The sequence below is a fragment of the Salvelinus alpinus genome, unplaced genomic scaffold, assembly GCF_045679555.1.
Source record: "Salvelinus alpinus unplaced genomic scaffold, SLU_Salpinus.1 scaffold_40, whole genome shotgun sequence".
In the NCBI taxonomy this organism is placed as follows: domain Eukaryota; kingdom Metazoa; phylum Chordata; class Actinopteri; order Salmoniformes; family Salmonidae; genus Salvelinus; species Salvelinus alpinus.
Window position 1 is genome coordinate 1623019 of NW_027255981.1, and position 26057 is coordinate 1649075.

Consider the following 26057-nt stretch of genomic DNA (forward strand, 5'->3'; position numbering starts at 1 on the left):
TATATATATTTTTAAATATGACGCAACAGGTTGTTGTTTGACGTTATACACCAAAGCAATGAACATTCAACTAAAATAAATAAATCTATGCTAATCCGATACAGGATGATGACGCAGGATATGGTTGTAGGTAGACGGCTTACTTCCTTGACTGTTGTCCTCCTCATCATTGGGGAAGAGGTCGTCCAGTGTATCTTTAGGAGGCTCTCCATCTTTCTCCTCCTGGAAAAAATACTATTTGTCACTTATTGGTTTAAGGAGTGGAATTCTAATTCTATACTCAGTGACAGTTACATTTGCCAAGACACACACCACAGTTTCAAAGAGCTGGGCAGCACTTGACTAGAAATTAAAGTTACATTGTGCCTTTCAATTCGATGGAAACTTCTTGTGGCCATCTGGGATTTAGAGTTAATGTTTGAGAGACAACATATGAAAATCCATGCCGCAGGGTGCTCAAGGAGACTCATGTACCTCATCACGGTTCCCTTCAGGCTGAACTAGAAATACCTCACCCCTCACATCTTCCACATTCATACCCCTTGTCCTTGCATTCTCAAACATATACTACAATTAGAAATATGCAACAGCTGACATCATTTGAACGGTTCTAAATTCCAAGACTACATTTGGTACATATTAACAAAAGCTCGTCAAAATATTAATGACTAAATTAATTGCCTTAGCAGCCAAACGATAGAGGACTTCTGTCCACCATAAACTTTAAACAGTTCATAATGGTTGGTGCGTCATTGTAAATTAGAATTTGTTTTTAACCGACATGCCAAGTTAAATATAGGGCAAATAAAAATGTAAGTAAATAAGACCAATTCATTCACCTTGGCAGCCTGCATTGCTCAGAGGGAAGAATAAAGAAGATTACAAGAGGAGTGAAATGGCTCTTTTATGACAGAATATGGAGCTTGTCAGTCAGGCCTGGGCAACTCCAGTCGTCGGGGGCCTGATTTGTGTCACACTTTTGCCTCAGCTAACACACCGGACTCCAATAATCAACTAATCATGATCTTCAGTTAAAAATGAAATTAGTTTAAAAGCAGGTGTGTTTGCTAGGGATGGGGGTTAAAGTGTGACCAATCAGGCCTTCGAGGACTGGAATTGCCCAGGCGTTAACTAGGCTTTACAAAAGAGGTGCTCTCAGCTTTCATTTCATCTTGTAGGGAGAAATCCCTAGCCATCAATCCGCTCTAAAAAATTATCTTGCACATTAATGGAGAGATCAAAACCCTGGTTGAGAATAGAGAATGTAGACTATAGGCAGAAGAAAAGAGGTCAAGTTTTATCGATAGGTCACAGTTGCAACCCGCCAGAAGGGGCTTCATCAGCTGAGGCTTATGCAAAGCCTGATTACTTGCATGATGATTACAGCTCTATGATCAGGGAGTGTGTGTGTATATATTACCTCAGAGAAGGAAATGTTCATCATAATTCATGAACTGATTCGCGAGCAGTGCGTTTGTGCAAGCAATTGTGTTGTGCATTTAAGTGTGGGTGTGTGAGTGCATAACTCACAGTAGGGGACACATCCTCGTCGTACTTCTTGAGCTGGTTCATGAACTCCAGGTGCTTCTTCTCCTCCTCTAGCTGGGCCACACTCTGCTCGCTCTTCTGCAGCTTTTGCTGGGTGCCCGCCAGCTCGTCTCGCAGCCACTGGTTCTCTTGGCACAGCCGACGTACCTGGGCACGCAGCTTCTGCTTCTCCGACTCCACAGCGTTCAGGTGGGCAGACAGGGCCATCATCACCTGACAGAGAAAGGTGCATACATGCAGAGGGATCAATTAATTATGCATCATTGTATGCGATTCAGCCCGAGGACCATGCCTCAGGACTACCTGGCCCGACGACTCCTGGCTGTACCTGTCCCCAGTCCACCTGGTCGTGCTGCTGCTCTGCCTGCGGCAATGGAACCCTGACCTGTTTTCACAAGTTTTACTACCTTGCCCCAGACCTCCTCTCTTTCGCTCTCTCCAGAACCTGCCCTCTCAACCTCGGAATGCTTGGCTATAACTAGGTTTCTTCTTAGGTTCCTGGCTTTCGAGGGAGTTTTTCTAGCCACCGTACTTCTACATCTGCATTGCTTGTTCTTTCAGGTGTTAGGCTGGGTTTCTGTATAAGCACTTTGTGACATCTTTAAAACACATTTGATTGATTGAAATACGATTGATTGATAAAGGTAACAATTTGTGGCAGCTGGCAACAAGCCAGAGAAAGACTAGTCAACTTCAAAACATGAAACTGCCGCATGCAACATTAATTCCAGTTAATGTTTACTTTATTTAATTAGGCAAGTCAGATAAGAACAAGTTCTTATTTACAATAACCAAAAAGCTTCCCGCGGGGACGGGGGCTTCACATTTTTAAAATAATAATATAGGACAAAACACACATCACGACAAGAGACACCACACCACTACATAAAGAGACCTAAGACAACTCATGGGGATCCACCCCAAGAACGGATTGATTAACAGTGCTATAACCACCCCAAGACTCTCCCGTATGGCTTACTCTATCCATATCACCCAGGGACCGTCAACCCTTACCTGCGCCTCGCCCAGCCCCAGCTCGATCATCTCCACTGACTTGCGCAGCAGGCTGGACTTCTCGTGCACCAAGTTGGCCTCCTCGTCCTTCTTCAGGCAGCGGATGGTCTCCAGCAGGCTGTGCAAGATTGAGTTGTGCTCGCTCTTCAGCGCCTCCAGGCCCTGGATGACCAGCTTGGTGCTGGAGATGATCTCCTCCTGGGACAGCTTCTCCAGACGGTCCTCCCTGGGGTACACCATTATTGACATTGCCTGGTGGACCTAGGACTTAGAGGCTGGTGGAGGGAGAGAAGTGGAAGAAAAGGAAGGTAGACGTTAGGTCACTCTTGGGGCAGTGGTTCCTTTTAATGCAATGACCTCACTTTTGGGGATTTTCTTTGGACCCATCAGAATAAAATAGCAGACTTCACGAGATTCCAACATTGAGACTTCCACTGTCATTATCAGCAGAAAAAAAAGGTTGCTCCGTTTACAATCCATGATACATGTCTTTAATTAAACTGGATAGAGATGTACGAGAAAATGGAAGCCTTGGGATAAAAAAAATGACAGGGTAGGAGTCCAATCTAGCCCACACTCCCTGCAAATCGACAAAGCCAGAGTAATAAAACACTTGGCTCCCTCTGCCTTCACAAGACAGTCACATGATTAGGCTTGGCGTGGGCATAGCAGCAGAAAATTAGGCTAACCCCCGAGTAGTTAGCCCTGAGTTCACCATCAAAGCGCTTGTAGATAAATAGGAGTAAACTGTTGTAGCCGACTTAATGTGTATTTCCGTTGTGGAATAATTCCGCTCTAGTCACTCGTATTGGTATTCATATTCCAAAACATAAAACAGGCATATAATCTCTAACTCTGTGGTGATTTTGGCATTTAAATATCCCATTAAAAAAGGTCTGTTTAGAGCCATGGAAACAGCCTGACAGAAATAGACCACCAAGAGCCAATCATAAAATGAGAACTAGTCCTGCAACTGTGCCTACGTATCATTTCACCTGGATGCACACTTGCACAAGTGCGCCCACACACACACACACGCAGCTTGCCAGAGTAGTACAGTACGCTACTAGCTTGTATGACATTCCTTTCATATTGAAAACACACATGGCATTGAGCCCCAATCCATTCTTTTCAGCAAGCCTTCTAAAAAAATAGGTTGACTATAGAGCCAAAACCTATAGATTCAGAAGAATACAGAATTGCTTTCATGGGATTCGGCTGAATGTAACCTGGAAACAAACTAAAAGGATATCTAGACTCTAGATGTGCTGTAGACTACACTGAACACAGGGTAAACAACTAGTGCAAATGGTAGCACATAGGCTTGTCACCAATGTTGATTCTAGGCATGACGGATTACAGAGGTCCAATTTCAAAGAGTCATGGCGCTTTTACAGGAGCATGAGTCATACTTCATGAAAGCGGCTACGAAGTCCCAATTAGACTTCTCAAAGGACATCTGTAGGGAATTCCAAGTCAGATTAACCCCGAGGCACAGTCAACAGCGTTATTACCCAGGGGGGGTTCCCTTTGGAGGACGCCGTGTTCCAAGAAAGAAAAAAAACATGATTCTTTGAGCAAGCATAGACAAAGGAAAGACTATTTCAATACCATAACTCAGTTAGTCCATACGTTCAAAAGGTAATGAGATCTGGTATCAAAAACACTATAGATTTACTTTCATGGTAAAGCAAAGTAGTACAGCAATAATGCCCCACATGTGAGCCTAGGATACAGCAGTGATCGTCTTCACAGGGTCAAGTACCGTTAAGCTACAGTTGGTTAAGATGTAGGCTAGTAGATAGTCATTTTTTCTAATTATTCATCACAGTATGTTAGTTAGCTGTGGGCAAAAAGGAAGCTTGAAATGAGTGCTCTTAATTATTTACACAATGTCCCACACACAGAAGAAGCAGAAAAAGGCACAAAGCAGAAAAAAATCATGATGTTAGCTCACATGAATAAGGGATATTGGGTTCCCTCAACAGAAAACACTAGCCAGTGTTGTAGTCATTTTCAGCCAGTCAATTTAGGGAATTTAGGGAAATTAATTGAAATTCAACAAATTAATTAATTGCTCATAATTCTTTACTATGGAGTTTTCAATTAATGAATTTGAATTAAGTTCCTTAATTGACATGGCACTGACCCCAATCCAGCTTCGAGCAAATATGACGATGGGCTCAAACTGATTTAAAATGGTGACCAGAGCACACTACCATTTAAAGGAGAAAGAAGCTGAAATATAAAATTGCCCGCCTTATCGCTTCCTCTGCATAATAGACCACCACGAGTGACATAAAAATTTCATGAGAACAGTGTGGGTTATACAGACGCTGCCTCCATCGCCACGCCCTGTCTCGTGTCACCCCGTCTCTTCGGTAGCATAAAGCCATTCCTCTCCAATCCCATCACGTCCAGATGGAATTATAGGGCCCATTGGAGAGCTATATTTTTGGTGTTGATGGCTATGGGAGTGCTTTATCACCTCCTGCCTCTGGTCTCTGCCGGTTACTAGTGGATAGGAGAGATTGCAGACTGATGTTTCGGATTTAGGGACACGTGGGAAGGAGGCACAAGGTGGCTTTGGTTGGGGAGATGTAGGGACAGATGGAAACCTACTGGGGATGTTAATTAAAAAAAGAATACAACTTCAAAATACCTAAAATAGCTTGGTATCAGTCAGCTTGGTACACAGTCATCATAAAATCAAAAAAGCCTTCTTTGCAAAGTGGTGAAATTGATGTAGCCTACTGTTTACATTTTGATCTTCCATAAACATGAGTATAGCGAAACAGGAAGATACTGCTGCTTATACTGATGGTGGATTGGCTAAGCAACCATCTTTTGAAGAACCTGACTTCGTGCTCTTCACTTCTTCCACTGACATTTGCAAGTACAAATGTTACAGAAAGTAACTTTAAGATTGACAGCCTTACTTGAGTCTAGAGGTCGACCGATTATTATTTTTCAACGCCGATACCGATTGGAGGACCAAAAAAAGCCGATACCGATTAATCGGCCAATTTTTTTTAATGTATTTGTAATAATCACAATTACAACAATAGTGAATGAACACTTATTTTAACTTAATATAATACATCAATAAAATCAATTTAGTGTCAAATAAATTATGAAACATGTTCAATTTGGTTTAAATAATGCAAAAACAAAGTGTTGGAGAAGAAAGTAAAAGTGGAATATGTGCCATGTAAAAAAGCTAACGTTTAAGTTCCTTGCTCAGAACATGAGAACATGTGAAAGCTGGTGGTTCCTTTTAACATGAGTCTTCAATATTCCCAGGTAAGAAGTTTTAGGTTGTCGTTATTATAGGACTATTTCTCTCTATACGATTTGTATTTCATATACCTTTGACTATTGGATGTTCTTATAGGCACTTTAGTATTGCCAGTGTAACAGTATAGCTTCCGTCCCGCTCCTCCCTGGGCTCAAACCAGGAACACAACGACAACAGCCACCCTTGAAGCAGCGTTACCCATGCAGAGCAAGGGAAACAACCACTCCAAGTCTCAGAGCGAGTGACGTTTGAAACGCTATTAGCGCGCACCCCGCTAACTAGCTAGCCATTTCACATCGGTTACACGAGCCCAATCTCGGGAGTTGATAGGCTTGAAGTAAGTCATAAACAGCAGAGCTGCTGGCAAAACGCACGAAAGTGCTGTTTGAATGAATGGTTACGAGCCTGCTGGTGCCTACCATCGCTCAGTCAGACTGCTCTATCAAATCATAGACTTAATTATAACATAATAACACACAGAAATACGAGCCTTAGGTCATTAATATGGTCGAATCCGGAAACTATAATCTCGAAAACAAAACGTTAATTCTTTCAGTGAAATACGGAACCGTTCCGTATTTTATCTAACGGGTGGCATCCATAAGTCTAAATATTCCTGTTACATTGCACAACCTTCAATGTTATGTCATAATTACGTAAAATTCTGGCAAATTAGTTCGCAATGAGCCAGGCGGCTCATACCGATTTCCGAAAATACCGATTTCCGATTGTTATCAAAACTTGAAATCGGCCATTCCGATTAACTTCTCTAGGATAGGGGGCAGCATTTTCACGTTTGGATGAAAAGCATACCCAAATTCAACTGCCAGCTACTCATCCCCAGAAGATAAGATATGCATATTGTTAGTAGATTTGGATAGAAAACACTCTGAAGTTTCTAAAACTGGTTGAATCATGTCTGTGAGTATAACAGAACTTATTTAGCAGGCGAAACCCCGAGGACCACCCATTCAGATTTAAATTTTTTTGAGGTCACTCTCCTTTCAATGGATTTTCATTGGGAATACAGATTTCTAATTGACCTTCTTGCAGTTCCTACCGCTTCCACTGGATGTCAACAAGCTTTAGAAATTGGTTGAGGGTTTTTCCTTTGTGTAATAATGTACGGACATTTTGAATCAGGGTCACAAACTGTAACCAGAAGGCTGGCTACAGTTTGTTTTAATACTGTATTGAACACAGATCATCCCGCCTTCAATTTTATCGATTATTTACGTTAAAAAAATACCTAAAGTTGTATTACAAAAGTACTTTGAAATGTTTTGGCAAAGTTTACAGGTAACTTATATGATATTTTGTAGTCACGTTTCACAAGTTGGAACCGGTGTTTTTTTGGATCAAACGCGCCAAATAAATTGACATTTTGGATATATATCGACGGAATTAATCCAACAAAAGGACCATTTGTGATGTTTATGGGACATATTGGAGTGCCAACAACAGAAGCTCGTCAAAGGTAAGGCATGAATTATATTTTTATTTCTGCGTTTTGTGTCTCGCCTGCAGGGTTGAAATATGCTTCTCTCTTTGTTTACTATGGTGCTAACTCAGATAATAGCATCGTTTGCTTTCGCCATAAATCCTTTTTGAAATCAGACATGTTGGCTGGATTCACAACAAGTGTAGCTTTAACTTGGTGTCTCATGTGTGATTTCATGAAAGTTTGATTTTTATAGTAATTTATTTGAATTTGGCGCTCTGCATTTTTACTGGCTTTTGGCCAAGTGGGACGTTAGCGTCCCACATATCCCAGAGAAGTTAATCGGTCGACCTCTACTTGAGTCTTGAACAAATGCATCTGCAGCCTTCTAATGTATCCATTAACTCATTCAACAATCAATAACATAGCCTCTCACAAGTTGACTGCAAGGATCGAGATATACAAGACTGTGCAAAGTGCACATTCAATAATATAAGCTACCTAACAGTGGTGTTCGCTAAAATTACCACATGCTTACAGGCCTAGGTCACACATGCATGCCATTAAGTCTTGCTCTGGACTAGACATCATAGGCTTCGCTCAGCATTTCGTGTCTGGTTCCTCAGGGTTTCTTCCTGTGTTTATTCGTAAGACTACACTTTCCCATAACGTTTCCGCCCAACTGTGGCGGAATGGTTGATTTACTGCATGTGAACATAGGTAGGCCTATTTGTACACAATATAAAATGAAAATAATGCATTGATGCTCACAGAACTCTTCTTGCTTTGATACACTGAAGGCCTTTAGACTATAATGGACACATGTGTGGACTTGAGATCCATATAACTTCACATTTCTCAGAACTCTCTTTTCGAAATCAACACTTTACATTTTACATTTTCCAACCAGTCTGACTATGGTGAGTCATAGCAATGAATCATTGATGCTGGTTCAAATGCCACGCTGCCTCTTTCACAGTGAGGCAGAAGGAAAGGGAAAGAGGGATACCTACCTAGTCAGATGTACCTAGTCAACTGAAATGTCTTCTGCGTTTAACCCAACCCCTCTGAATTAGAGAGGTGCGGGGGGGGCTGCCTTAAAATAAAAATATCGTCACTCGGGGGAACAGTGGGCCTTGCTCAGGGACAGAACGACAGCTTTTTTTTTTACCTTGACAGCTTGGGGATTCGATCCAGCAACCTTTCATTTGCTGGCCCAACGCACCTACCTGCCAGAGCGAGGCAAAAGGAGCGAATAACTAGCACAAGTAGAGATCTGAGATAATTGTCTCTTCAGTCTCTTGGCTGTGTCTTCTTGTCACTCATCTCCATTACTAGAATATCAATAGAAATCCCAACCCGTCTGGTTTGAGAGCAGTAATCAGATAGTGGTATTAATAGGATGCGTTTTATGAAAAAACAAGCTTGAAATTTACAACACACAATTTATCTCTCTCAAGTTAGCTACATGAGGAAACAGGAATAAGAACTCCAAATCAATATGGCCCTGAACATGTATTGATTCAACATGATACCTAAATTCAGTCCTGAAGAACATGATTCCCTATTTGTGCAAGGCTAGTACCTTTTCTTATACATATAAGCTAGAGCAGTAAATGGAGGTTTTATGATTTTACAGCATTTCTCTCCGATTCATTTATTTCCTCCTCCCTCTAATACAGGGGTGGGCAACTCCAGTCCTCGAGGGCCTGATTGGTGTCACACTTTTTCTCCATCCCTAGCAAACACAGCTGATTAATCAAATTGTATTCTATACTGAAGATCATGATGATGTGATTATTGGAATCAGCTGGGGCAAAACTGTGACACCAATCAGGCCCTCGAGGACTGAAATTGCCCACCCCTGCTCCAATAGGTCAGACACACAAGAAATCTGACTGACGATAGGTGCTTAGCACAGTATGAGGCCGTCCCTTCTCTTGCTAGACCTGGTACTGTCGAACCTGCCGTTTCCATTTGTAGAATCGCAATGCTCGGCAGTGGCCGACTGATCCAATCAGAGAGCATGAACCTCCACGTGAAGGAGCTGACAGTGACAAGAAAAAGGAAAAACAACAGTCTTTACATCTAGCTCAGGAATTTTGTGCTTGAAGGATTTTTTTTGTGTTTTGAAGGATTTTTTTGTTAAGTTTGATATGCACTAGCTCGTTAGCTAGCCAACTGAGAAAGGCAGTCACACACTTCACATGAAACTAAATGGGGTGGTACGTGCAGCACAATGTACACAACACAAATGTATTTACTAAGCGAGCTATCTAGCAAGATGAGGAAATAATACAATTCACTATCCATTATCCCATACTGCCAGTGCCAGTTCACTTGCTAGCTTAACGGTTAGTATCACCACTTGCCAGTTGCACAGCATAGCTAGCTTCTCCACTGAATCTCAGAGGTTTACAGGCAGCGGCTTCATTCAAAACGAACCCATTGTGATTTAATTACAAAATGTTGAGCTACGCTAGTTATGGCCATCTGGCTAGTATCAAGGGCTTACTACCAATACTAGCTAGCTAACATTAGCAATCTACAGCAGGCACAAACCAAACAAACTACTGCCACCTTGTGGTCTGGAGTATTTACGTTGACAAGAGACAATGAAAAGTATTTCCCCTGAGTGTTGCGAACCATTCAACTGGAGATAAAAGCACAACCTTATTCATGCTTCAATTCCCTGCACTGGTAAAATTGTTATGAGACATGGGTAATGATAGGAATACATATGGAATGGAAGGAATAATAGTCAAATGGAGATGTTCTCTTCAAAGTGTAGTAGCTATTAAATGTTTCAGATATTGTCGGTTTCGTAGGCCTCTTTGTATGTACATTTGTCTGACGAAGAGGGCAAGGACCCAACATGATTTCAAAAGTCGTAGTCCAAGAGTGCACATTTTACAGCATCACGAGGGTCAATTATAGGCCTATTACTGTTTGTGCCAGCCTGCTTCAAGGTTTCACCACCAGAGCATACATTTATTTAACAGAGCACGCTGAGAGGAATCTTCATTGCACACTACTATGAAAATATTTACAGAGGAACAAAAGATTTCATACAGTACTGTATGTCTTCTGGGTGTGTGCATTTGAGCACCTGTCTGGTAAAACTGTAACTAGGGGACCAATTTCTTCCTTTTATCTCACTCTTTCAGATCCAGTGACATATTTGACTGCTGTTATGAGCTGTCTGCAGTCCAAAGGTCACTATTTCTTCACTGGCCTTGATTTAACTTCTCCACTCCAGTAAATACAAGGCAAAGTGGACTGGACAAGCATCTCTGCTCAAATCGTTTGATGCCTGTTATTAGGAAAAACCAGCATTGTTATTTGTAACACTGGTGCTCCCAACTTAAATTCTAGATACTTTTGGAAGCACGTTGTGCCCTAGAAACTAATATGGAAATCTGTAAAAAAATAAATAAAATAAAAACTTGATAAGAATACCAGTCATTGAAATTAAAGTCATTTGTGGAATTTATTGAGATGCATTACATTGAGAAAAAAAGCCCGGCAGGTTTGTGATGAGGACATGCAAGAGATCTGTCATTCAATGATGATCATTGATCTCCTGAAGGAGCTATCCCTTTTCCTTTCTGTGCCCCCAAAATGTGTGGATATACTGGTAAAGTTGCCAGGTTATTAGCCAACGAGGTAACATGACTGAAGTGTAAACAAATGGTTATCGACGTTGACGAGCGAGTAGTTTTAGAACAGCCCACGACATGGTTTATTAATGTAAAATGCGGTCAGGCCGATATACTGTAAGACCTAGTTGGGCAACAAGCAAGCTGTTTTCGCTGCAGTGATGGTGACACCATGACAAACGAATCTGCACTCCCTTGTTTTTCTAGGGCACTTAAACAGTACAGCAAAACGTTATCATTACAATAATTATCTGGGAGATTTTGTTTTCATAGTCACACAGCACTCCCAAAATAAAACTCCTGGTCCCATGAGAAGGGTGAAATTGCAGCCCCCTTCATACTTCTATTGGTCCATTTTTACGCTAGGACTCCAGTACAGGCGCGAAGCGGGGATGCTCCAGTACAGTAGGTGGCGGTAACGTTGAATGCCAATCACCAATAAACACCAAAGAAGAAGAGGCGGGGGTGACAATGTTGGCTAGTTAGCTAGGACACCGGTATATGCAAAACCGGAGATTCCAACAAGTAGATGTAGACATCACCATAGACAACTTTGGGCCATTTGGTAGGATTGTATCCCCAGCTATGGGTAAACAAACAGTGACTTAAGAATACTGCAACAGCTTTACTGTTAGTCCTAGCATGTCAGCTAACAAATTAGTGGCAGAATAAGTATCATGCAAATCTTGTTTTGAAAGCCAATTATGTTAATAACGACGAAGCTGCTGAAAACCTTTATTGAAACGACAAGTGTCAGCAGTCTGCTTAGGATGCCGCCAAACTGAAGTGAATTAAATATTAAATATAAATACGGCTATATTCTACTCGGGGGCGTGGTCACGTCAAACCACGCCTCGCATCTAGACAATAGCATGAAGATAGCGAGGGCGTTCGTGCATCAATCAATGGGATGCACCCCTGCCCAGTCATGTGAGGGCCTAAAGAATTTATTTCAATTGACTGATTTCCTTAAATGAACTGTAACTCAGTGAAATGGTGCGTTTATTTTTTCCAGTATAAATAAAATAGGCCTTTACAAGGAATGTTATTATAGGCTACTTACTGTCTGTAGCTGTGTAACGTTAGTCAATAGGGCAAGAACAATCACACTGCCTCTGTGTTCTTTCTTATGCAGTGTTGAATTCTGTGAGCCAAGACAAAAACAGATGCTCCTATATGCATGTGGTTACATACCTAAATTGGTTATTTCCTCGTAGGACAGCCAGGAACTATAGGAGCCTTCTCGATGTACATACACACAGCTGAGCCAGCAAGAAACCTATCCCAACAGAATTCGCAGATGAGCGCGGCAATATGGTTTGGGATAAATGCGTGGAATTTTTCACAACGACGCCATTTCATTGCGCACAACTGACAAACCCATTTGACGATACATTCTAACTGAATATCATGGTGACCGCAATGATAAATGGTGTTGCCAACGGAGCATATTTTCGTCAACCACTAAGTGAGCTCGTTTTAAATCCAAAATGTCTTCCTTGGTTATTGATCTCCCAGCATCCACAGCGAAAGTTCTTAATGACGTCGTCATGTATTGGATTTTTTTCGGGCGTGGCTGCACAGAGGCTGTGTGTGAATGGCACTGACTGACGGTATGAATAACAAATCCAAATGCATAATTTCCAAAGATACATCATTGGTCATATAAATAAATAAATCCCCCATTTATTTTATAAATGTTAATGTACACTTGCCTTCAACTAGTCTACATAGCAAATACATAAAATGTGTTGATTTGATTAATAACCTAGTTGTAAAATAAATAAATAGGCCTAACCAAAAAACATAGTAAAAAATTATAATTCAGTATTTCACAACTTAATGTCAACTCATCAGCAGACCTGTCTTTAAACAATGCCACTTTATATAATGTTTACATACCCTACATTACTCATCTCATATGTATATACTGTACTCTATACCATCTACTGCATCTTGCCTATGCCGTTCGGCCATCACTCATTCATATATTTTTATGTACATATTCTTATTCATTCCTTTACACTTGTGTGTATAAGGTAGTTGTTAGATATTACTGCATGGTCAGAACTAGAAGCACAAGCATTTCGCTACTCGCATTAACATCTGCTAACCATGTGTATGTGACAAATACATTTTGATTTGACTCTGAGCGGCACAGAGGTAGGGTGTAGGCTTCATATTTGACAACCAAAGTTGGATCGGAATTTATTAGTATGAAATTAAGCTCTGGTGTGTGGAATGTCTGACAATATTAACATTAAATTGAAAGATTCATATCATGATTCAGATGTGTACAATGACACTGCCATCTGCTGTTGGTAAGGAAAATACAACACCATGTAACACTCTCCAGCCTCAGATATGAACTCATATTCTGTGTGTGTGTGTTCTGTATGCAAAGACAACTCTCAGTATGGTTAATAGCTACATGGTATTATGACCACATGAGTATCTTTCCCACTAATAAAACAACGCAAATTCTCTCAACACTCCTTTAATAGCCTGTTTTTCACTTACAACACTTCAAAACCCAATTTCCAAACAGAATTTCTTTACAAAAGAGCTCAACTCTTTTCTTAAAAAGGGTTAGAATAATAAAATGGCCATACAAAAACTTAATAAAGAGTAAGATGTAAATAAAACAAAGAATATTTCAATAAACAAAAACTGATATGAAACATGACATCATAAAAACAAGAGATTTTACCTTGTATTCTTTTAGTGGTTCATTTAAAAAAGAAAGAAAACTGTCACATCATTTAAAATAATGTTTGTGCAAAAACATATGCAAACTTTAACTATACGTAAAAGAGCTGTAAAGCTCAATGTTGGAGACATTAGACTGTCCAGTTTTTCCTAGGTATTACTTGGTGCCGATTGACTTCCCAAAAGTAGTGCTATAATATAAATATGTATTATGAAGTAGTGGAACACATTTAAGTATCAGTTATGTATACATACACTACATGACCAAAAGTATGTGGACACCTGGTCATCGAACATCTCATTCCAAAATCATGGGCATGAATATGCAGTTGACCAGGGCAGCTCTAGCTGGGCAGAAATTTGACAAAATGACTTGTTGGAAAGGTGGCATCCTATGACAGTGCCACGTTGAAAGTCACTGAGCTCTTCAGAAAGGCCATTCTACTGCCAATGTTTGACTATGGAGATTACTCGGCTCTGCTTGATTTTATATACACCTGTCAGCAATGGGTGTGGCTGAAATAGCCAAATCCACTAATTTGAAGGGGTGTCCACATACTTTTATATATATATATATATATATATATAGTGTATATTTGTATCATGAAATAGTGGAACATTGTACAGTCAAATGAGTGGGATTGACCGAAGACTTTTCCTCTTTCCGAGGCAAAACACGAGACACCTTGACGGTCAGCAATGCATGAGGATAAAATATACTTTAACATACACTGTTGTTAAAATCAGCTACCACTGAAGATGAACAATAAATACATAAAATGTAATACCATAGATGTAGCATCTAATCGCAAGTGAAGCCATAGTTTTCAAAGGGTTGAAATTGACAAATGGGGTTACACAGTATCCCTTATCAACGCATGCACACACAAACACACACACTTAAGTCTCCAAAACACACTTTCATCCAAATGAAATGCATTTTCGTGTCAAGTCACATTAGACAACACAAACATACTAGGTCAAAAGACGGAGGCGAAATAACTAAGGAAGGAATCTGATGTTTTGACTTCCAAGTTCCTTCCGGTGTCCTGCATAGCCTCGACTGACGAGGCACAGGGCGTTATTTTCCCTCATAGGTCTACGAGAAAACACACCTCGTGAAAGAAAACATCAACACACAATACAGAAACATTGCTGACATGAAAACGGTCCCTCACAATGCACCCAGGGTCAATCCTGGCAATTCCCTAAAAACCAATGAAGCCCGTGGCCCTTTTTGACTCAACGCTATGAGTGGGTCTATCTTTAAAGAGACTATAAAAACAGAGAACAGTCGACAGCAATTTGTTCATCGTTGAATACCGGCACGCTAGTTTCGTAAAGGGATTGCTGTCTTTCAGAATGGATGAAGTTAGAAAAAAGAACCACTTCAAAGTCACCGGTAAATAGTTTTAAGAACCGAGCAACGCACTGGGGAATTCTTATACCCTTTTCACACTACTGTACCAAGCCAAACTGTACTATGTGTTCAACTGCATTTTCTTTTCACCTGGTCATTTTGAACACAGTTCCAGCAACTATAATGGATGCTTAACCAGGCCAGTGCAGTACAGCTTGGATCAACTCAGTAGTAGTGTGAGAAGGGTATTACTGAAAACTGTATTGCTGAGCCCTTTGCAGAGACAGTAGGCTAATCAGGTGTGTTAGAGCAGGGCACTGGGAACAAGACATTTGTTTCCTTCTTTCCTTGTCCTCCCCCTCTCTCTCTCTCTTCTCTCTCCTATTCACGTTTGTGTCCAGAAATTCTTGCATGCACCTACGGCCCTCTTCACAAATTCACAAGTGAAGTCCCTGCATTGAACTCGTCTAAGGATACATCCCACTCTCTGATGAACGCCTCTCGTTATACAGTGCCAAGTTTCTTGGTTACAGATTGTCCCTATTCTGTTTCCGTAAAATGCGCTTCGAAATCAAAAAGGCAAGTATACTAGCTTGAAAGTAGTGTATCAAAAACTTAAGTCACTTTTCTCAATAAAAAAAAGAGAACGAAATACATCTCCATTTAGCAAGAGGGGTTCCTCTGCAAATTTCACAGCAATTCCTCTCTTAGCATCCCACCCTTTCCCTTAAAAATCAGTAACACACACTGCCTCCCGGCACACACTGCGAACACACTCCAATGCACCCCTTCAATCCTCTTGCATTATATACAGGACATTTACCAATATAGGATTTCACAGAAATAATAATATAGTAACAAAAGAAAGTGCCAACAAAGCTGCCATTACCGGTGGGCATTATACATGTCTAACCACAATATACACTATTATACTTAAAAAGGCAGCATACATTTTTTTCCTTCTTTTTTTGCTGGTGTATATAACAGTAACATTTGACGTTGACAACAACATCCATTTTATACTGGGAACACAGGTTTGTAATAGGACAGTTTCCACAGGAAAAGGACTAGGGGGTTTGTTTACGTTTTTTGCTTAGTCAGAGCAGCCTCGGCTGGGTTCCAATCTGGTGGATTACTCCCAGCTTTCCCCACTACCTTCTGTAACTTGGAGAGCCCATGGAGAGTTGGATTCATTTCAAACTTAGACTTAGAAATCTATTTCTAATCATTGAATTTTGAAACATTGGGAACCAGCATATAAGGACCTATAATCTTCACTTGATGGAGCTATTACCATATTTATAGCCTCAATATCTAGTAAATACAAATATCAAAAGAGGGAGGGGAGTGATTTTTCAGAATGGAATCCAGCTTGTCTCTCTCTATGGGAGATAAGGGCTGTTCTGGGGTCAGGGTTTAGAGAGAAGGGAGTAGCTGCAGCCCAATATGTCGACCGGAGTATGGGCGAGTGGGTGTGTCGAAAGGAAAGTAGTGGGCGTGTGGAAAGGAGTGGGTGTGTCGAAAGCGCTCTGCTATAGGTTAGACCACTGGTTCTCAATCCTGGTCCTGGGGACCCAAAGGGGTGCACATTTAGATTTTTGCTCTTTTTGAACCAGTGGGTTAGACAATTTCTTTTTGTTCCGGTTCTTACCACACAACTATCGTACTGAGAGAGTTTGGACTTGAGTTTGATTCGTATTTCGCTGTTAGTTTTACACAAATAATTGTACCTTTTAAGTTGTAAAACTGACAATTGTTTATTTTTTTAATTAAAAGTACTGATGATGGGTGTACTATTGCTTGCATGCGTATGCTCACTGTGACTGTCACCCTGATATTGGCTACTAAATAGCTACTTCTCACACCGGGACAGTAGTGCTTGGCAAAGCGGGAGCAAGGACACTGTGTCCAGGTGTTGTTGCCCTTCATGCCCTGCCCATTGAGTAGACTGTATGTATGTATCAATGTGAAATCTCAATGGTTATCAACATTAGTTATTTCTTGTGTAGGCTTCTATCCTATTGGAAACAAAATCATGGGAGAGAAAAAAATTGCCATGTTAGCTACCACTGGCGACAACGTGACACAATAAGCCAGTGGTCGGTGGCTTATTGACTCGTATCAGCCATGCAAAACGGTCTTGAGTGGCAATTAGCCGATGCCCAATTAGCTGATTAGCTTTCCATACACCCACTCCTTTCGACACACCCGCTTGCCCATACTCCGGTCGCCATATTGGGCTGCAGCTACCCATACTTGGGTTTAGGTGGCAGTGATATGTCACATGGCAGGCTTGGTGTAGCCGAAGATGCCAACAGGGAAGTGCTTGACGTGAGTGGGCCACTGGGCGGCCAGCTGGAAAAACTTGACGTCATTCCACTCCACACCGTCAATGGACACTATAGAGAGAGAGAGAGGAGAGAGATGCAAAAGTGTTCATTTTCAACCACTTGGTGGCAATATTGCACATCTTAAAGACTCAAATTGAGTTGAGGCTATTCAGGGTATTCACATGAACCTATGTGTGTGTATGTCTCCAGCACATACTCTACAGTATGTGTATAAACAGAATGAGTATGTCGTGTACATGTATTATTGAACATGTGGATGCGTGCTTGCGTTGAAGGGATGCAGAGTGGGATGTGTGGGGAGGGCTGTGTCGGTCGTGACATTTCGTCAGCCGTTTATTGTCGAATTACTGTCGGTCTCGCGGTAATTTGCCGTTAATTAACATAAACACGTTCAGCCTCCACGCATACACGCTGCTGATGTGCACCTTTGGAACATCTACATTTAATAGACACACCATCACAATGAATCCATTATTTATTTTAGGCAGGTCTAAGGAACCATTATTATACAAAGAAAATGTATTTCAGAAGAAGAGAATATATGTCATCTGGCTATGCTCCGCGCCATACGCTGTAGGCTAGTTCATTTAGCAGACAAGATATGCTTATAAGTCCCGTGACATTATGATTTTATAATAAGAAGAATATAATTTGAATATAGCTGAATAAAATAAAAAGGATATTTGTCCTATTCCGGTGCGAGTGCACATATGAAGGCTTTGTTGAGTGTAAAAGTGATCATTTGAAACAGGTCCTATACGCTAGATTTAGAGTTATTTGATAACTTAAGTTGTGAATGATACAAACCTTAGAATGTCTCAGAAATCCAAACATATACAGTGGGGTAAAAAAGTATTTAGTCAGCCACCAAATGTGCAAGCTCTCCCACTTAAAAAGATGAGAGAGGCCTGTAAATTTCATCATAGGTACACTTCAACTATGACAGACAAAATGAGAAAAAAAATCCAGAAAATCACATTGTAGGATTTTTAATGAATTTATTTGCAAATTATGGTGGAAAATAAGTATTTGGTCAATAACAAAAGTTTCTCAATACTTTGTTATATACCCTTTGTTGGCAATGACAGAGGTCAAACGTCTTCACACACTGTTGCTGGTATTTTGGCCCATTCCTCCATGCAGATCTCCTCTAGAGCAGTGATGTTTTGGGGCTGTTGCTGGGCAACACGGACTTTCAACTCCCTCCAAAGATTTTCTATGGGGTTGAGATCTGGAGACTGGCTAGGCCACTCCAGGACCTTGAAATGCTTCTTACGAAGCCACTCCTTCGTTGCCCGGGCGGTGTGTTTGGGATCATTGTCATGCTGAAAGACCCAGCCACGTTTCATCTTCAATGCCCTTGCTGATGGAATGAGGTTTTCACTCAAAATCTCACGATACATGGCCCCATTCATTCTTTCCTTTACACGGATCAGTCGTCCTGGTCCCTTTGCAGAAAAACAGCCCCAAAGCATGATGTTTCCACCCCCATGCTCCACAGTAGGTATGGTGTTCTTTGGATGCAACTCAGGATTCTTTGTCCTCCAAACATGACGAGTTGAGTTTTTACCAAAAAGTTATATTTTGGTTTCATCTGACCATATGACATTCTCCCAATCTTCTTCTGGATCATCCAAATGCTCTCTAGCAAACTTCAGACGGGCCTGTACATGTACTGGCTTAAGCAGGGGGACACGTCTGGCACTGCAGGATTTGAGACCCTGGCGGCGTAGTGTGTTACTGATGGTAGGCTTTGTTACTTTGGTCCCAGCTCTCTGCAGGTCATTCACTAGGTCCCCCCGTGTGGTTCTGGGATTTTTGCTCACCGTTCTTGTGATTTATATCTCCCGGGTGGCGCAGTGGTCTAGGGCACTGCATCGCAGTGCTAGCTGCGCCACCAGAGTCTCTGGGTTCGCGCCCAGGCTGGGCTGGGTTCGCGCCCAGGCTCTGTCGCAGCCGGCCGCAACCGGGAGATCCGTGGGGCGACGCACAATTGGCATAGCGTCGTCCGTGTTAGGGAGGGTTTGGCCGGTAGGGAGGGTTTGGCCGGTAGGGATATCCTTGTCTCAGTATGTAAAAAATGTAATAAAATGTATGCACTCTACTGTAAGTCGCTCTGGATAAGAGCGTCTGCTAAATGACTAAAATGTAAATGTAAAATGTAAATGATCATTTTGACCCCACGGGGTGAGATCTTGCGTGGAGCCCCAGATCGAGGGAGATTATCAGTGGTCTTGTATGTCTTCCATTTCCTAATAATTGCTCCCACAGTTGATTTCTTCAAACCAAGCTGCTTACCTATTGCAGATTCAGTCTTCCCAGCCTGGTGCAGGTCTACAATTTTGTTTCTGGTGTCCTTTGACAGCTCTTTGGTCTTGGCCATAGTGGAGTTTGGAGTGTCTGTTTGAGGTTGTGGACAGGTGTCTTTTATACTGATAACAAGTTCAAACAGGTGCCATTAATACAGGTAACGAGTGGAGGACAGTGGAGCCACTTAAAAAAGAAGTTACAGGTCTGTGAGAGCCAGAAATCTTGCTTGTTTGTAGGTGACCAAATACTTATTTTCCACCATAATTTGCAAATAAATTCATTAAAAATCCTACAATGTGATTTTCTGGATTTTTGTTCCTCATTTTGTCTGTCATTGTTGAAGTGTACCTATGATGAAATTTACAGGCCTCTCTCATCTTTTTAAGTGGGAGAACTTGCACATTTGGTCGCTGACTAAATACTTTTTTGCCCCATTGTATGGGCTGCATGATGCGACGATAGGCTATTGATGATTTGAGAAAGTCGCAAAAAAAAGCTTGCGCTCTGTTCCTTGACTCAGGCTGCACACGCTGCTCTCTCATCAAGTGCACTCAAATAGTAAACGGAGGCCGCTTTCCATGGTTCGTTTTTCAATCACGCCGGGTAGGCTATTCCGGTTTTATAGTGGAGCATGTGCTTAATATGAGCAGCTGAGAAATAAATATAGTAGCAGCTGGGATCCTCCTCTTTTTGGTGGAAACCATAGTAACGTTTTCACAACTAAACATATTTCAGTTATATTGTTGACAGCCCCTCTCTCTGCATGCTGGAGAAAGGAATGAAGGAGAGAGAGGAGGAGAGGGAGAAGCATGGTGGTGAGATTCTGTGGCTAAAGGAAATGTCAGCCTATTAGTTGTGGAAATATAAAAAATGACCAGGCTAATCAAATTCGAATAAAAATTCACTATAATTGTAGGCCAACTATGTAAGCCACCCTGCACAATCAATGAACCAACAGCATCGCCTAGGCCTATACGTTCTCTCCCAGACTCATGGATAGAAAGTTTGGAACGTAGCATAAGGTAAGGTAACCAGTCCATCCAGTATGCTTAATAATACAGTCCACATTCAAAGGCGATTACTAGAACTTGTTTCATTTGGGAGTATAGGCTAGAGTAGAACAATTACTTTCTATAACTTAAATCTATCTTGTTTTTTAAGTTTTTATGCCGTGCGTAATAGGCCTATTGCGGTAGGCTTTGTATTGTATAATGGCACAATCATGATTTGAATTTCAGTTGGACTCATATATAGGCCTATGCGTATGGGTGTTTTGAACTAATCATCACCTTAGAAAGTGCTGTCAATTTCGTTATGTTAGGCTTTGAAACAACATCCACAGCGACCATGTTTTCCACTCAGTTTCAACCTACAGTTGAACTTTCTTCAAATTGATCAATCACAGTGAGGTGAGTTTTAAAAGCATCATACTGTTTTGATGAGTGTTTGATGTGATTTTTCGATTCTATTAGCATTGCTGTGAGAGTTGTTAGAGGGACAATAGAGCGCGAGTTGGGTACTACTAACACATGTCCAGAGGAGAATACCGTGACTCAACGGTCACGTGGAATTTGACTGCGGTCATGACTCATGACTGCAGGTGTGGCGGTAATACGGTCGGCAGTACTTGATTTGGACTGAAATAGGTGACCGTACTCATTTTGGGTGCAGGTACTGCTTATATTTAGGTGCAGGAGCTCCACAATACTTTGAGCAAATGTTCTATTCGAGGAACAGGAGGTCAAGCGGTAGAAAATGTGATGTGCCAGTACTCAGCTCTGGTGAGCTCCTGCCCAAGTCAAGCACTGACGGTGACGGTCACCGCAACAGTCCTGTGTGTGGGTATGTGTGTATGCTTACGTGTGTGTGAGTGTGTTTGTCAGGCCTGTACCTCTCAGCATGGTGTGCTGGTGTTTGGCAGTGCAGATCAGCCTGCTGATGCCCTCGATCACCTGGCTCTTGGAGTCCACCTCCTTCTCCTTGGGCTTTTTACTCAGGAATATCACTGCTCATCAAAGTGTGTGAAAGTGAAGAGAGAGAGGACATCAGTAAAATAAAGAGATCATTTGCCTTACACGGTACAAAATAAAATATTTATTTTACAATTATTATATTTCTTTTTACTAAAGATGTAAAGGTAAAAGGTAAATACGTCTTTTTCATGACGACATAAAACACAAAATCTGGTTGTTGCTGTATTTGGCCAGATAACTAGATTACAACCAGAAAAATACGTCTTCTTCACCAGGCACACATTTTCATAAAGAAAAACCAGAACATGCTATGAGTTGTAAGGTCGCATTACCGCTTAAACCGGGTAATAACGCATTACACTCTTCGGCTCTCAGTGAAGCGACACCCACCTTTCTTGTTCTTCTCCTTCATGACGACCGTCATGGCCATGCCGGGAGGAGGGGTCAGCTCGCCCCCGTTGGGGATGCGGGACACCTGCAGCGAGCGGAAGTTGCTTTTCAGGGTATTCTTGATGCCCACGTCTCGCTTCTCGCCTTCCTTCTTCTTGTCGACGCCGTGACATGCCCAGTAGTCCACCTGGAGCCCCATCACCTCCCCGCCCGTCACCGGAGAGCTGCACGGCGGAGGGATATGGGAGAGAAACGTCACAAGAACGTCATATGAGCGTTTCGTATGCATGAAAGGGAAGATAAAAGGCCCAAACTGCAAGGTAGAGTACCATCTGAACTTGTGTGGGGCTGTAGCCAGTTTAGTTCATTATGTACAACTTACAGGTCAAGTCATAAAAAGGAAGAAGAGAAAGGGTACAGTAGAGCTCCAGTGAAAGACTGGAACACAGAAGACAAGTGGCCGTTCCCCCCTTCCCTCACCCTACCCAACATCTGGTCTCCAAGGAACATCTGGATGGAGAAAGGTCATTCATCTGGGAGTGGCAGGAAAGTGGGGTGGGGTGTTTGAAGGATGGCTATCCTTTGTCACTCACTCCAGATTGGTCTATCTTTTGCCATTTAAATTAATAACATATAGTTTACAAATGCCTCATGAGCATAGTTCAACTGCCCTACCCCATCAGAACCCAAAATATAATAAGAAACGAATTAATGTGGAAGGTGTGGTCTGTACCTTCTGAAATTGTTTTATTGGCTACTGTGGCCAATGGGCCTCTGTCGGGGTTGTAGCCATTGTACAGTTATAAGGTTGAACCTTCAGATCAAATAATGGTTATGAGGGAAGGAAAGAGACATTCATTAAGAAGACAGCTAGGGTACAGTACGTACCCGGCTCCGGCGAGGGTGGCTGAGACGGAGGGGGAAGGGGGCGGGGTGCAGGTCAGGTCCTTCATGTAGGGTGGTCCCGGCTGGGGGGGAGGGGAGGCCAGCATATTGATGCTCCCCATCACAGCATCATCAGAGTCCACTGGGGATTAGGGAGGAGGAGGTTTTGTTAACGTCTTTAAGTAACCAGAAAAATGCATCTTTATCTGGTTTATTCGGGTTATCTAACGAGTTAACAACCAATATGACGTCTGTCTCATGACGTCTTGATCTCGTCATGAAAAAGGCGCAACAGTGGTTGTAAAAGAGTTATATGATGTCTTTTAACCAGAAAACCATTTTACAAGAAAAATATTACATGATTAAGACGTCATGCATACAGTATTTTGCCTGCTGGGCCCCTTCTCTCTCAGTCTTCCCTTCTTCCTCCCATCTCATTCAAAACAATGGATTATCAGACAATACAAAGCAAACATAGGGTCAAAGGAAAATAAAGAGTAAGATGTCTTACTCGAGGTCGAAAGGTTGTGCTCAACGATGCCCACTTTCACCAGCTGTGGGGGGACAAAAACCACGATTGAGATTTACATTTTGGTAATTTAACAGACACTCTTACCCAGTCAGTACATTTAACCAAGGTACAATACATGACCAAAAGTGTGTGGACACTTGCTTGTCGAACATCTCACTCGTGCATTAGTGAGGTCGGGCACTGATGTTGGGCGATAAGGCCTGGCTCGCAGTTGACGTTCCAATTCATCCCAAAGGTGTTCGATGAGGTTGGGGTCAGGGCTCTGTGCAGGCCAGTCAAGTTCTTCCACACCGATCTCGACAAACCATTTCTGTATGAACCTCGCTTTGTGCACGGGGGCAATGTCATGCTGAAATAGAAAAGGGCCTTCCCCAAACTGTTGCCACAAAGTTGGAAGAACAGAATCGTCTAGAATGTCAGTGTATGCTATAGCGTTAAGATATCCCTATACTGGAACTAGGGGGCCTAGCCCGAACCATAAAAAACAGCCCCAGACCGTTATTCCTCCTCCACCAAACTTTACAGTTGGCACTATGGTAGCGTTCTCCTAGCATCCGCCAAACCCAGTTTAGTCTGTCAGACGGTGAAGGGTCATTCATCACTCCAGAGAATACATTTGCACTGAACCAGAGTCCAACAGTGGCAAGCTTTACACCACTCCAGCCGACGCTTGGCATCGTGCATGGTGATCTTAGGCTTGTGTGCAGCTGCTCGGCCATGGAAACCCATTTCATTAAGCTCCCCACGAAGAGTTATTGTGCTGACGCTGCTACCAGAGGCAGTTTGGAACTCGGTAGTGAGTGTTGCAACAGAGGACGAAAGATTTTACACGGTACATGCTTCAGCACTTGGTTGTACCGTTCTGTGAGCTTGTATGGCCTACCACTTCGCGGCTGAGCCGTTGTTGCTCCTAGACGTTTCCACTTCACAATAACAGCACTTACAGCTGACCAGGGTTAGAAATTGACAAACGGACTCAACGTCAACAGTGAAGAGGCGGCTCCGGGATGCTGGCCTTCTAGGCAGAGTTCCTCTGTCCAGTGTCTGTGTTCTTTTGCCCATCTTAATCTTTTCTTTTTATTGGCCAGTCTGAGATATGGCGTTTTCTTTGCAACTCTGCCTAGAAGGCCAGCATCCCGGAGTCGCCTCCTCACTGTTGACGTTGAGACTGGTGTTTGCGTGCACTATTTAATGAAGCTGCCAGTTGAGGACTTGTGAGGCATCTGTTTCTCTAACTAGACACTAATGTACTTGTCCTCTTGCTCAGTTGTGCGCACTGGGGCCTCCCACTCCTCTTTCTACTCTGGTTAGAGTCAGTTTGCGCTGTTCTGTGAAGGGAGTAGTACACAGTGTTGCATGAGATCTTCAGTTTCTTGGCATTTCTCACACAGAATAGCCTTCATTTCACAGAACAAGAATAGACTGACGAGTTTCAGAAGAAAGTTCTTTGATTCTGGCCATTTTGAGCCTGTAATCGAACCCACAAATGCTGATGCTGTCACGCCCTGATTTGTTTCACCTGCCCTTGTTATTGTCTCCACCCCCCTCCAGGTGTTGCTTATTTTTCCCAGTGTATTCATCCATGTGTTTCCTGTCTCTCTGTGCCAGTTCGTCGTTTCCAAGTCAACCAGCATTTTTCCCATTCTCCTGCTTTTTGCATTCTCCTTTTTCTAGTCCTCACGGTTTTGTCCCTTTCCTGTTTCTGGACTTTGTTCCCGCCTGCCTTGACCATGAGCCTGTCTGCCATTCTGTATCTCCTGGACTCTGATCTGGTTTTGACCTTTTTTCCTGTCCACGACCACTCTCTTGCCTACCCCTTTGGATTAATAAATATTGTAAGACTCCAACCATCTGCCTCCTGTGTCTGCATTTGGGTCTCGCCTTGTGCCTTGATAGATGCTCCAGATACTCAACTAGTCAAAAAAAGGCCAGTTGTATTGCTTCTTGAATCAGATTTTTTTTAGCACAGTTTTCAGCTGCGCTAACATAATTGCAAAAGGGTTTTCTAATGATCAATTACCCTTTTAAAATGATAAACTTGGGTTAGCTAACACAACGTGCCATTGGAACACAGTGTGAGGGTTGCTGATAATGGGCCTAGTTGCTGATAACGGGCCTCTGTACGCCTTTTTTAATCTACCGTTTACAGCTACATTAGTCATTTACAACATTAACAATGTCTACACTGTATTTCTGATCAATTTGATGTTATTTTAATGGTCAAAAAATGTACTTTCCTTTCAAAAACAAGGACATTTCTAAGTGACCCCAAATTAAAACGGAAATATCACATTTACATAAGCATTCAGACCCTTTACTTAGTACTTTGTTGAAGCTCCTTTGGCAGAGACTACAGCATTGAGACTTCTTGGGTATGATGCTACAAGCTTGGCACACCTGCATTTGGGGAGTTTCTCCCATACTTCTCTGCAGATCCTCTCAAGCCCTGTCAGGTTGGATGGTGAGCGTCACTGCACAGCTATTTTCAGGTCTCCCCAGAGATGTTCGATCTGGTTCAAGTCTGGGATCTGGCTGGGCCACTCAAGGACATTCAGAGAATTGTCCAGAAGCCACTCCTGCGTTGTCT

General features: G+C 42.2%; 2 protein-coding genes across 7 annotated transcripts in view; both read right to left on the bottom strand.

The window, feature by feature from the left end:
* The window catches only part of LOC139567033 (kinesin light chain 1-like), a 41521-nt gene extending 29039 nt beyond the window's left edge, over nucleotides 1-12482 (bottom strand). For 2 of the 3 annotated variants that reach the window (XM_071388448.1, XM_071388449.1), the window contains exons 1-4: nucleotides 12155-12482; nucleotides 2563-2837; nucleotides 1531-1761; nucleotides 144-222 (exon numbers count right to left, since the gene is read on the bottom strand). In XM_071388448.1, the coding sequence (XP_071244549.1) occupies nucleotides 144-222; nucleotides 1531-1761; nucleotides 2563-2811 (559 nt within the window). In that variant the 5' untranslated portion in view covers nucleotides 2812-2837; nucleotides 12155-12482. The remainder of the gene's footprint in view (nucleotides 1-143; nucleotides 223-1530; nucleotides 1762-2562; nucleotides 2838-12154) is intronic. The other variant, XM_071388450.1, reaches the window with a different exon arrangement.
* A 959-nt stretch (nucleotides 12483-13441) lies between these two features.
* LOC139567039 (phosphofurin acidic cluster sorting protein 2-like) overlaps nucleotides 13442-26057 on the bottom strand; it is a 97881-nt gene continuing 85265 nt past the window's right edge. For all 4 annotated transcript variants that reach the window (XM_071388464.1, XM_071388465.1, XM_071388463.1 and 1 more), the window contains 5 exons: nucleotides 23450-23492; nucleotides 22942-23080; nucleotides 22054-22277; nucleotides 21582-21695; nucleotides 13442-17428 (listed from right to left, as the gene is read on the bottom strand). In XM_071388464.1, the coding sequence (XP_071244565.1) occupies nucleotides 17310-17428; nucleotides 21582-21695; nucleotides 22054-22277; nucleotides 22942-23080; nucleotides 23450-23492 (639 nt within the window). In that variant the 3' untranslated portion in view covers nucleotides 13442-17309. The remainder of the gene's footprint in view (nucleotides 17429-21581; nucleotides 21696-22053; nucleotides 22278-22941; nucleotides 23081-23449; nucleotides 23493-26057) is intronic.